The following is a 12,379-nucleotide window of genomic DNA, read 5'->3' on the forward strand; positions in this document are numbered from 1 at the left end:
GCACTGACCCTCAGCTCTCCACTTCAAGGCTACTGCCCTATCCATGAGCCAAGCCCCACTTCTCATTTTCTAGAGGTTAACTGGAGATAAGAGTCTCAGGTCCTTTTGTGCCGGCTGGCTTTGAACTGAGATCCTCAGATCTCAGCCTCCGGAGGAGGTAGGATTACCAGTGTGAGCCACCGCGCTGCTTTTGCCCTTTTGGGAAGACATTTAATTTTAGCATTTTCTGGAAGCAAACACCATGCCCAACAAGGTATTTCATCTCACTTTTGGTTGCCTTTGGTAAGGTGATTATTGTGTGGATTACACAAATAATCCCAAAGAGATTCCACAAGTTTCCAGAATCATATAATACCAGTTAGGAGGAAGAACAAAAATCTAAACAGGGAATCAACAATCCTTTGTACTATCTTGATTTACTTGTTAACTAAGAAGACTACATGAGACTTTGGTCTCTTCTCATGTTCAGTTTTCTGCATAAATAAAAATCTTTTTTTTCTTTTCTCTTTTTTTTTGGTCAGTCCTGGGGTTTGAACTCAAGGCCTGAGCACTGTCCTTGGGCTTGCTCAAGGCTAGAGCTCTACCACTTGAGCTACAGTACCACTTCCAGCTTTTTCTGTGTATGTGGTGTTTGTGCATGCTAGGCAAGCATTCTACCACTAGGCCAAACTCTCAGCCAAGTAAAAATCTTTAGATTGGGTGAGAGAAGGGAGAAGAATCCTTTGATCTTTGATTCCACCCTGCCTATGGCTGCCTAAAATCCTCCTTACTCAAAAGGCTGAGGTCTCAGATGACACACAGCCTACCTAGGCAGAGAAGTCCAAGGGACTCTTACTTTCAACTAACCAGGGGGAAAAAATAAAGAAGTGGAGGTATGGCCTAAATGGTAGAGTCCCAGGTCTGAGCGAAAGAGCTAAGGGACAGTACCCATACACTGCATTCAAGCCCATTAGACCCGTGTGCACACACACGTACGTGCGCACACGCACACATAACACAATCCAGCAATCCCTACTTTTGCCTACTCTTTTTCCTTAAAACTGTACTGACCTCTACTGGGTCCTGAATAATCCTTTTACCTCCAGCCTGTATGGATCCTCCACCAAGTTGCTGAACCTAGTGCTTGGTCCTTAGCACTAAACCACTGGCTCTTAATGGGGCAGTGCTGCCCCCTAGAGGTTATTTTGTGAATTAACAGAAGCAGGTGTTTTTGATCAAGGTGTGTTGGGACCTACCCAGTATTCATACAAGAACCCAGAGATCTTAGTTATCTGACACAATGACAATCCTTTCTGCTCAATACAAAAATGTTCTACAAGCCAGGTGTGGTGGCTCACACTTGTAATCCTAGCTACTCAGGAGACTCAGATCTGAGGATCGAGGTTCAAAGTCAGCCTGGGCAATACAAAGCCAGTTAATCACTAGAAAACAGGAAATGGGGCTGTGGCTCAAGGGTAGGGTGGTAGCCTTGAGCTGAAGAGCTCAGGGACAGCACCCAGGCCCAGGGGTAGGGTGACAGTCTTGAGCTGAAGAACTCAGGGACAGGACCCAGGCCAAGTTAAAGCCCCATGACCTCCTCCCCCCACCCCACAAAGCCTATGGACATATTGCAGATGAGGGCAGGTTTATGACAATTGAAATGTTATCTGTGACATTGCACTTTAAAACATTTTGGCTAGGAGGCTGGGAATGTGGCTTAGTGATAGGGTGCTTGCCTAGCATGCTTGAAGCCCTGGGTTTGATTCCTCAGTACCACATCAACAGAAAAAGCCAGAAGTGGCACTGTGGCTCAAGTGGTAAAGTTCAAGCCTTGAATACAGAGGGGCTCAGGGACAGTGGCCAGCCCCTGAGTTCAAGCCTCAGAATAGGCAAAAAAAAAACAACCAAACAACCAAACAACCAAAAATACATGGCTGGGTGCCAGTGGCTCACTCCTGTAGTCCCAGGTACTTGTGAGGCTGACATCTGAGGATCACAGTTCAAAGCTACGTTGCACAAGAAAGTCTGCGAGACTCATGTTCACTCAGAGGTGTGTGATTCAAGTGGTAAAGTCCCAGCTTTCAGTGGAAAAACTAAGAGTGTGAGGTCCATGAAGCCCCAGTTCAAGCTCCAGTATTGTTCTCTCCTAGCTGGGAGTTTGGCCTAGTGGTAGAGTGTTTACCTAGCATGCACAAAAACCCGGGTTCGATTCCTCGGTACCACATACATAGAAAAAAGCCATAAGTGGTGCTGAGGCTCAAGTGGTAAAGCTCTAGCCTTGAGAAAGTCCAAAGACAGTGCTCAGGCCCTGAACTCAAGCCCAAGACTGGCAAAAAAAAAAAAAAAAATGTATCCTATGAGGCCATGGGACTCCCCTAATTGGCCTGGAATGAGGGCCTAACACTGCCAGAGGGAATCTTAAATGTATTATTTTTATTATGGCTTTTGCCAGTATCAGAGTTTGAACTTGGGGCCTTCTACTCAGGTTGCTAGCTCTCTCCTGGCTTGAGCTCTACCCTTTGAGCCATGCATATTTGTTTTTATTATTACTACTACTGTGGTACTGAGGATTGAACCCAGGGTCTCGCAGTAAGCAAGCACTCTAGTTGAGACATACCCTAGTACAGTTAAACTCCATTGTGAAGATGCATTAACACTTCAAATTTAGGTCCCAGGACTAGGCCCTTTCTAAGAGACTCTTAGCCCCAGACCTCTGGGCTATTTCCTTTTCCCTTGGTAGCACTGAAACTTTCAGAAACCTAGCAAATCAAAGATCAGCTTAGCAGTCAGTTGCTGGTAGCTGATGCCTGTAACACTAGCTATTCAGGAGGTTGAGATCTGAAGATTCCAGTTAGAAGCCAGCCTGGGCAGACAAATTGGAGACTATCTCCAGGTAACCAGTAAAAGGCTTGAAATGGAATTGTCACTTAAGTGGGGTAGAAAAAGTTACAGGACAGAGCCCGTGGGGGCCCTGAGTTCAAGCCTAGTATTAGTTTGGGCACACACCTGCACACACATGCACACGATTCCACAGAACCCAGCTGGCTTCCTAATACAGAGACATTGCAGTATTATAGTATTTTTACAAGGTCACTAGTGGGCTTCACGCATGCTAGACAAGCACTCTACCACTATGCCAAATTCCCAATCCCATCACTTCCCAGATCTTATGGAATGTACTCTCTGATTTAGCCTACCTCCTAGATTTTCTAACTTCTCTGTACTAGGAGATACCTCCATACATCCTGACCTAGATAGAACTCCAGGCTTTAGGTAGTATGGTGCTTGTTTTTAAATAAAGGGAACCTGGAGGTTTAGCAAGCGATAGAGCACTTGCCTAGCAAGTATGAGGCCCTGAGTTCAAACTCCATACTGTCTATACGCTCACCCTGCAAAAATGAAAAAAAAAACAAAACAGCTTCCAGGTGTGATGATACCTAGAATCCTAGCCACTCAAAAGTTAAAGAGATTGAAGGGTCTCATTTTGAAGCTAGCTGGGGCAAAATATGATAAAGCTCCATCTCAACAAGTACCCAGGAGGCACTGTGTGTAGGTACCAACCTAGGATACCAGCTATATAGAAGAAACAACAGTCCACGCTACCTGAACTTTAAAACAATAAAAATCAGGCAAAAAAAAGAGATGCGGAGAGGCGGGGAGTTTTGCCTAGTGGTAGAGTGCTTCCTAGCATGCACGAAGACCCGGGTTCCATTCCTCGGTACCACATCCATAGAAAAAAGCCAGAAGTGGTGCTGAGGCTCAAGTGGTAGAGCTCTAGCCTTGAGAAAGTCCAAGGACAGTGCTCAGGCCCTGAGCTCAAGCCCAGGACTGGCAAAAAAAAAAAAAAAAGGATGCGGGGTAGGGTGTTGCTCAAGCCGTAATGCAGGAAAAGCACAAATCCTTGAGCTCAAACCCAAGTACAGCCACACAAGAGAATTGGAGCTGTGCGCGGTGGCTCCCGCCTGTCATCCCAGCTACTCAGGAGGCTGAGATCTGAGGATCGTGGTTCAGAGCCAGCCTGGGCACAAAAGGGACCTGAGGACTCATCTCCAGTTAACCTCTAGAAAATGGAAGTGGGGCTTGGCTCAAGGGTAGGGCGGTAGCCTGGGGCTGAAGAGCTCAGGGACGGCGCCCAGGCCCACCACATAAAGAAAACTGGCGTGGCGGTGGCGCACGGGGACAGCCAGGCTCCGGCGGAGGCGGTGCCGGGGGCCGTGCGCGGCGGGCGCACGGCGGTCCCAGGTGGTATGGCAGCTCCCTATCCCCGACGCCTGGCCGCACGCGAGGGTGTAAAATGGCAGGCGCGGGTGGGGAGGGCGCCGAGAGGCTCCCGTCCAGCGGTCCGCGCGCGCGCCCAGCCCGGCAGCCCCGAGGCTTTGACCTTGGGCGTTGCGCCGTCCCCGGCTGAGGAACCCGGACGGCGCGGGACGTGGCCTCCAAGCGCCCTGGCAAGTTCCCAAGTGGTGAGCCCGGCCCGGGTAACGTGGAGGCAACCCTAGCTTCACTACGGGAGTGCCCGAAGCCCGAGAAACCAGGCCGGGGTACCGGACCGCTCACCGGGTCCCCGAGATTCCACCCGGGCCTCTCTGCCCTCACCTGCCATGGCGGCGCGTCCGCCGGTTTGGCTCCGTGCCCTCAAGAAAGATGGCCGCCGGGCGGCTTCACCGAGTTTCGCCTCACTCCGGAAGACCGGGGCGGGCGATTGGGCGGGGCCCGGAGGCTCGCAGAAGAAGGCCCCCGCCGGTTGGACGGCGTTGCGTTAGGCTGCTTTTAAAGGAGCCGGCGGTGGGCGCCGCGAGACACCCGGGGTCCCCGGGCGGCGGCGGTGAGCGGCGCGCGGCGGGCGGGGACGAGGCCGGGCCGGGGGCCGGGGTGGGCGGGACCTCCCGGGACGGGCGGCCTGCCAGTGGATCTCCCGGGATCCTGCCCGGGTTCCGCGATGCCCCGGCTCGGGCCGCGCAGGGCTGCGTGGAGCGTGGGTGAGCCGCGGCTCGGCCGGGGAGCCCGGAGGAGCCTGCGCGGCTTCGGGTGGGAGAGGAGCGCGCTGTGGGATTCTTTTCCTCAGGGGATCTGGTGGGCGGGGAGGAGGATCGGAGAGGGAGCCAGCGGAAACGGAACCTTCCAGGACCGGGATCCCGGCGGATCCCGGGGGATCTCAAGGGCGGAACCCACGGGGACAAAGGCTCGGGGAAGCTCGGGCCTCCGTAATGCAGAGTTTCGCGGCAGGTGCCCAGGCAGTGCCCCAGTGATCCGCTCCATCGTGCCGGCGACAGGGGGAGGACACCCGCGCCGGGCGGCCAGGCGGGGGCGCCCCCACGAGCCCCCGGGCTCGAGCCCGTGGGCTACCCGGAGCCGCGGGCGGACCATGAAGGGTGGAGCCCCACGGGAGGGGCCGGCCCTCACTCCCCGCTCCCCTGCTCCCCCCTTGCCCCAGGCCGCAGCCTGGGATCCCCCAGGGACCCCCTGGATCCGCCGCTTCCCCCATGGACTTGCCTGGGGACTCCAGGTGAGAGCGCACCCCGCCCTCCTGTCTAGAGCCCCCGGAGACGGGGGATCCTGGCTGCTGTAACTAGGAAGCTACAGAGCCACACGACAGCTTCAGGAGACGGTCCTCTTATTTCGTTTACTCCTCAGAACGTCTAAGCAGACGAATCTGTGCCGTCAGCCTCTGACTCGAGCACTATGGGGAGCCAGGAGCCCGAAAAGACCGAGGCTTCAGCAGCCCCTAGGGGCCCCTTCGCCCATGGAAAAGGAGTCTCGGCGGGTTCTGGCCGTGGTGCTGGAAGATATCATGGCTACCCACACGGTGAGCCCCCTGATGAAAACCCCACTCTCCCCAAGCACCTTGTCCAAGGCCAAAGTCAGATCCTGAGGATACTGACCTCATTCTCATGTCTATCACCCAGGCACTACCCTCAGTGTCCTGCTAGGGTCCTGCGTGGCTCCCGCTAACTCCACTCTAGAATAAGGTCTCCATATTGTGCTGGATCCACATTTTGCACAGTTCTGAAGTGTAAGAAACATTTCTTGCTGGGCGCTGGTACTCATGCCTGTAAATCCTAGGTACTCAGGAAACTGAGTTGAGGATCAGGGTTCAAAGCCAGCCAGGAAAATCTTTGAGACTGTTATCCCTATTCAACCAGCCAAAAGATGGAAGTGGAGCTGTGGCTCGAGTGAGCACTACCCTTGAGAGGGAAGGATGGACCTGAGTTCAAACTCCAGTATAGACACACACACACACACACACACACACACACACACACACACACACACACACACACAGAGTCTATTTTTTTTCCCTTGAGGAGCATGCTGATATCTTTGGTTTCATTGCACAGATGAGAAAAACATTCAAAATAGGGGACCAGCAGTGTGGCCTAGTGGTAGATTGCTTACCTAACATGCACTTAGCCCTGGGTTTGATTCCTTGCTACCACATATACAGAAAAATCCAGAATTGGTGCTGTGGCTCAAGTGGTAGAGCACTAGCCTTGAGAAAGCCCAAGGACAGTGCTCAAGCCTTGAGTTCAAGCACCAGGATTGGCACAAAAAAAAAACCCGAAAAGGACAGAGCCACCCAATCCACCCAATGTTCCTTTTTTCCCCATTTCTCCAAACAAGGTGAGGAGGTTACTTACAACCCACACCTGTAGCTTAGGATGCTAATATTAACCTGGCCTGAATTCAGACCACCTCACATCTTCTTTAGGGAATCTGAGTGAATTCTAGCCACAATCTCTGTCATCTGTGTGTCTAAGGCACAGGGAGATTTATGTAATCTAGCCTCATCCCAGCACTTTTTCTTCTAGCACCCCTTGGTGCCCCAAAAGGATACATCTGTCTCACAGCACCACAGCAAACATCAGGATTCTGTGTGCAGCCAGTCACTTGCCTCTCCGCCCCAAGTCAAGTGGTCTTCACAGGCCAGGTGAGCATGGCGTGGATAGGGAGTAAGCTAGGGACACAGCTGAGCCTAGTGATGTTCTTGTTCCTTTTCCAGGCCTCCCGACTCACTGCATTTGTGTCGAGAGCCCTTGAGTCGAACCCACAGGTCCTCTTCTACTCTAAGGCCGCAATCACAGACAACCCCTGTCCCAGAGGAGGGCTCTTCACGAAAAGTGGACCAGGGCCCCCAACCTACCCTAGTAGTGCTGTTGAAAGACATTGCTAGTCCCAGACTCCAGGCTGAGGTATGATGACTGGGGGTTGGAAATGGAAGGTTCAGCTGGGGCAAAGACAGCACTCAAGTGAGGAGAGAAGACAAGAGGTTGGCTTTCTCTCAGAGTGAGGACAATAGCACTTCTTTGCTACACCAAAGCAAAGAATATATGAAAAGAAGCTGGGTGATGGTAGCTCAAGCCTATAATCCTAGTAACTCAGGAGGCTGAGATCTAAGGACCAGGGTTTGAAGCCAGCCAGGCCAGGCAAACTCAAGAGACTTTTATTTCCAATTAGCCAGCAAAAATTAGAAATGGAGCTACAGCTCAATCGGCAGAACACTAGCCTTAAGCAAAAAAGCTATGACAGTGCCCAGGCCTTGAGTTCAAGCCCCAGTGATGACAAAAATAAGACTACATAAAAAGGTCGTTGGTATGGACTCAAGTAGATACAGGGAATGAACAAATCAGGACCTAGAGCTAAGGAGGCCAAAGAGGGCTTCCTTGCCTCCTCACAACTTCCCTGTTTATATCCAGAGCCTCGCCAGTGACAGCCCCAACCTCATCTCCACACAAAGGTGAGAGGGTTGGGGAAGGGATGATCAAAGCCATCATTCAGGTAGCTAGGGCTGAGGCATTGGGATTTACTAGGGTTTATGTATCACATCCTTCTTTGTAGCACCTCCAGAAGCCCTAAGGGACAGAGGAAGTGCTGGCCAAGGTGGGATCTGGAATCGGAAGCTCCCCCAGCTCTTACATTGCCCCTCCATCCCAGAGCTGAGTCCGTGACAATGGCTCACCAGCCACCATCTATACTCAGAGACTCACGGCCTCCATTCCAGCCATCCATCCTGCCTGCCGACCCTCCAGAGAGCCCACTACCAGGTGAGGACTCAGGGAGAGGGAAGAAACTTAGGATTTGGGAAATCCTAGCTAAGCTTTGAAAAATCAGGGTCAGAGGTGAGTATGGGCGTAATCCCTCCTAGGATAGAAACATAGTGCAGGAAAATGGTATATTTAGACTTCACAGGCATGTGATATGTCTCCTCATTGCAGGACTTAATTTTTTGGAGTGGGCTTCTATAAACAATAATGAGTATTTATAGGGGAGGGGCTGAGAGAAATGAGGTGAAGCTTTAAAACCTGCAGTGGAGGAATGTCCACCTGTGACCCTGTCCTTTCCACAGCCCCAGATCCTGTTCTGGAGCCCCCAGCAATCTCACCACCGTCCAGCCTTTTACGCCCCCACCTCAGTCCCTGGGGCCTGGTTCCCCTTTTCCGATCTGTTCGCTCTAAGCTGGAGAGCTTCGCTGACATCTTCCTCACACCCATCAAAACCCCAAAGCCCCCACCCCCATCGCCCCCTATGAAGCTGGAGTTGAAGATTGCCATCTCTGAGGCGGAGCAGTCCAGGGCTACCAAGGAAATTGCCATCTCTGAGGAGGAGCAGTCCAGGGCTACCAAGGAGACTGCAACTGTCAGCCCCCGGCCTCCGATCCACCAGTGGCGAACTCAGGGCTCTAGCACCCCAGCACTTTCCCCTAAGCTCTCTCTAGGCCGAAGCCACTCCTGCCCTGATCTCAGGCCAGCTGGCTCGATCAGCTACACCTGGCCCCCTGCTCCACCTCAGCCAAGCCGGCCAAGGCCACGGCGGCACACTGTGGGTGGTGGGGAATCAGCTCAAGTCCTGCCACCACCTCGGCCCTGTCTCCGGAAAGAGGTCTTCCCTCTTGGAGGAGCGGGAGCCTCCCCTTCTCTCACCACATCTTGTTCGTCCACTGCATCCACTTCCTCCTTCTCCGAACCAGCAGAACCCAGGTAGCGCCTCCTGGAAGCCTTGGCCTCAGCCTGTGCCCAGCCTTCTCTTGAGAGTCCAGTGGGCAGGAGGTGGGGAATTGAAGTAACTTCTGTTTGTCCTTGAGCTTGACATTCTTTGTAGGTTGGGTTCAACCAAGGGGAGGGAAACAAGAACCTCAAAGGACCAGGTGCTTTCAGAGCCAGAGACCAAGGTAAGAATACAGAAGATGGGCAGGAGACAAATGAGGGGCTGAGCCTTTGCTTCTTTTTCACCCCCTCCCCCCATCTTTACAGACTATGGGAAAAGTTTCTCGATTCAGAATACGCCGGACGCCAGTCCGTTCTCAGCTAAAGCTCACACCAATGGGACTCCCTCGGCCAGTCAGGTAAGAGGGTCATCAGGCAGAGTTGGTTTAGCTGAGCAGACTGAAGCTTATAATCCCCTAAAGTATGGTTATGTCTTTTATCCAAACCACAGTCCAGGATGGGGGTTTTGGTATGGATAAGGTTTGTGCTTAGAACTTCTGTCTGCCTCCGACAGCACTCCTAGTTTGTCCTGGCATGTCCCAGAAATTGAAATACAAATCAGGCCTTAATTTAGTCCTTTAAGCTCTGCTGGCCTGTGGTTTCTCAATAGCCTCTGCTTTTTGCTCTCAGGTTGAACAAGAAGGAGTTTAGCTTGGAAGAAATTTATACCAACAAGAATTATCAGTCACCAACATCCAGAAGGTAAGATACTTGGAAGGTTTTGAGGGTGATGGAGGGAAACTAGAACCATGAGCCATGTTGGGAAACAGCTGCTCTTTCCCTGCTTGATCCAGGACTTTTGAGACCATCTTTGAGGAGCCTCGGGAACGCAATGGGACTCTGATTCTTACCAGTTCAAAGAAGCTTCGGCGGGCTGTAGAATTTCGGGACAGCAGCCTTCCTCGATCCCGCCGGCCATCTCGTGGCATCCGGGCTGCACCTAGCAGGACCCTTACTCCTAACCTGCCACCCAACAAAGACACGGGAGTCCTGCTACAGCAGCGTCTGGAGGAGCTTGATGCCTTGCTCCTAGAGGAAGAGTTGGATGGGAAGCAGCCCCATCAACCTTAGGAGCTCCAGCTGTTTGTCCGTCCATCCATCCTGGAGGGGAAAGCCTCTGAAGCAGTTATGTATTTTTTCCTCTATATTTCTAAGTAAAATTTTCAATATGTTTCTGATTCTTTTGTGTCTCTAGCTATGTTGGAATTTGACCATACTGATAGGCTTCTATGTTGCCTGGGAAAGTGGGGGGAGGGGAATATGCTAGGAAAAGATTAAGGACAGAGGAAATAGAATTGGTCATTGAAGATCTTCTTTCAAGCACAGGGCTGGGTTTGGAACTCAAGGTCTTCTGCTTGCTTGCCTTCAACCATATCACTTGAGCCATGATTCCAATCTAACTTTTTTTTTTTTTTGCCAGTCCTGGGCTAGAGCTCAGAGCCTGAGCACTGTCCTTTGACTTTCTCAAGGCTAGAGTTCTAGCTCTACCACTTGAACCTCAGTACCACTTTCAGCTTTTTTTTCTATGTATGTGGTACCAAGGAATCGAACCTGGGTCTTCATGCATGCTAGGCAAGCACTCTACCACTAGGCCAAACTCCCAGCACCAGTCCCACTTTTTAGTATTTTTTTTGGGGGGGGGGGTCAGTTGTAGGGCCTGAACTCAGGGCCTGGTTTCTTTTTTTTTTTTTTTTGGCCAGTCCTGGGCTTGAGCTCAGGGCCTGAGCACTGTCCTTGGACTTTCTCAAGGTTAGAGCTCTACCACTTGAGCCTCAGCACCACTTCCGGCTTTTTTCTATGTATGTGGTACCAAGGAATCGAACCCGGGCCTTCGTGCATGCTAGGCAAGCACTTTAACCACTAGGCCAAACTCCCGGCCCCATCAGGGCCTGGTTTCTGAACATCACTAGCAGTCTACCACTTTGAGCCATAGCTCCACTTGTTATTTTGGAGATACTTCTTTTTGGGGGGGGGGGGCATGGGGCTTGAACTGGGCCTGGGCGCTGTCCCTGAGCTCTTCAGCTAAAGGCTACCACCCTACTCCTGGGCCTGAGCTTGTCCCTGGGCTCTACAGCTCAAGGCTACCATCCTACCCTTGAGCCAAGCCGCGCTTCTCCTTTCCTGGAGGTTAATTGGAGATAAGCATGTCAGGTCCTTCTGTGCCTGGGCTGACTTTGAACTTCGATCCTCAGATCTCAGCCTCCTGAGTAGCTAGGATTACAGGTGTGAGCCACCATTCCTGCTGGAGATAGACTTTTATGCCACCACTGAATATTGGCTTCCTGAGTAGCTTGGATTGTAGACATGAACTATCAACACCAGGCACAAAGATAACTACAAATTCTGAGGATACTTCTGAAAATGCTGAATGACTGAGATCTTTGGATCTTGACTGGGATCTTTGTTAGAATTCTCCCAACCCTTTACATCAAAGGGGCTCAAAGATACAGAGTATGCTGAAGCCTTGATCAAGTCCTGAATGCAGACTTGGACCCAAGAGCTAAAAGCAAAGCTTCAGTACCAATGGCTCACTGTAATTATAGCTATTCCAGAGGCTGAGATCTGAGGATGGAAATTTGAAACCTGCCAGGGGAGGAAAATTATCACCAATTAACCACCAAAAAAACCTGAAGTGGAGTGGTGGTTCAAGTTTCAAAGTGCTAACTAACTTTAAGCGAAAAAGCTAAGGGTGGAGCCCAGGCCCTATTTGGGCCCCAGCATCGGCACATCACAACAGCATGTCACATATACGAAAGAACCAGGAGCCGGGCGTGCCGGTCTCATGTTGGGTAATCCTAGCCACTCAGGAGGCTGAGATCTGAGGATGGCGGTTCAAAGCCAGCCCGGGCACTAAAAGACCTTGAGACTTATCTCCAATTAAGCACAAGAAAACCAGAAGTGGCGCTGTGGCGCAAGGGGTAGGAATTGTCGAGGGACAACGCCCAGGCTGAGTTCAAGCCCCACGACCCACAAAAAAAAAAAAATTAAAAAATGAAGAATTAGGGTTAGGGTGAGCGTGACACTTTAAAACGGGTCCATCAGTGGCACTCGCCATCTTTCACGTCGAGTCGGTGGACTGATGGCTGGGACCCGGATTCCAGCTGCTTTACCCGTTCTCGGTAAATGGGGCCAATAGCAGTACGTGCAGAGAATTGCTATTAATTACCAAAGGAGCTCAGGGAGCTCAGTCCAGCCTCCTAGCCCGGCAGTAACCCGACGCGGTCTTCCCACACGCTCCGGCACTAGAAAATAACGCGGGGCGTTGGAGCCATCCGACACCGCGGAGCGATCTACCAAAGGAAACCCCAGGGGTGGTGCGGTGGGACAGGCGCCTGCGCAGAACGCCCGGCGACTAAAGGAACTGCATGGGCAGCCGCACCTTCCGCAGCCGCGCGCCGCCCAGCGGCCAACCGCTCCCC

At 52.0% G+C, this 12,379-nt stretch overlaps 1 protein-coding gene and 1 long non-coding RNA gene across 4 annotated transcripts; one reads left to right on the forward strand and one right to left on the reverse strand.

The window, feature by feature from the left end:
- The first annotated feature begins 4,713 nt into the window (after window positions 1-4,713).
- On the forward strand, window positions 4,714-10,138 carry Prr14 (proline rich 14). Of its 3 annotated transcripts, none has more exons than XM_090358012.1 (12): window positions 4,718-4,804; window positions 5,414-5,485; window positions 5,614-5,785; window positions 6,789-6,907; window positions 6,980-7,169; window positions 7,674-7,714; window positions 7,816-8,021; window positions 8,324-8,954; window positions 9,076-9,145; window positions 9,228-9,319; window positions 9,591-9,662; window positions 9,755-10,138. In XM_090358012.1, exons 2-12 carry the CDS (start codon window positions 5,463-5,465, stop codon window positions 10,029-10,031), a joined length of 1,893 nt encoding a protein of 630 aa, XP_090214138.1. In that variant the 5' UTR covers window positions 4,718-4,804; window positions 5,414-5,462; the 3' UTR covers window positions 10,032-10,138. The 3 variants fall into 3 exon arrangements, with proteins under 3 accessions (XP_090214139.1, XP_090214138.1, XP_090214137.1); XM_090358011.1 differs by having other exon boundaries at window positions 4,722-4,804; window positions 5,206-5,485; XM_090358013.1 differs by lacking the exon at window positions 5,414-5,485 and having other exon boundaries at window positions 4,714-4,804.
- Window positions 8,950-12,242, reverse strand: LOC150046228 (uncharacterized). Its single transcript, XR_016539649.1, has 3 exons — window positions 12,127-12,242; window positions 9,812-9,989; window positions 8,950-9,067 (listed from the first exon to the last, which is right to left on the reverse strand). It is a non-coding gene; the product is annotated as an uncharacterized LOC150046228 (long non-coding RNA).
- Between the last annotated feature and the right edge of the window lie 137 nt (window positions 12,243-12,379).

This window comes from Megascapheus bottae, chromosome 25 (assembly GCF_031878675.1).
Source record: "Megascapheus bottae isolate mThoBot1 chromosome 25, mThoBot2.hap1, whole genome shotgun sequence".
Classification (NCBI taxonomy): domain Eukaryota; kingdom Metazoa; phylum Chordata; class Mammalia; order Rodentia; family Geomyidae; genus Megascapheus; species Megascapheus bottae.

Coding starts and splice junctions, on each gene's coding strand:
- Prr14 (XM_090358012.1), top strand. CDS start 5,463: ATGGACTTGCCTGGGGACTCCAG. Junction 6,908..6,979: donor AAGTGGTCTTCACAGGCCAG/GTGAGCATGGCG, acceptor TTCCTTTTCCAG/GCCTCCCGACTCACTGCATT. Junction 9,320..9,590: donor GGACTCCCTCGGCCAGTCAG/GTAAGAGGGTCA, acceptor TTTTGCTCTCAG/GTTGAACAAGAAGGAGTTTA.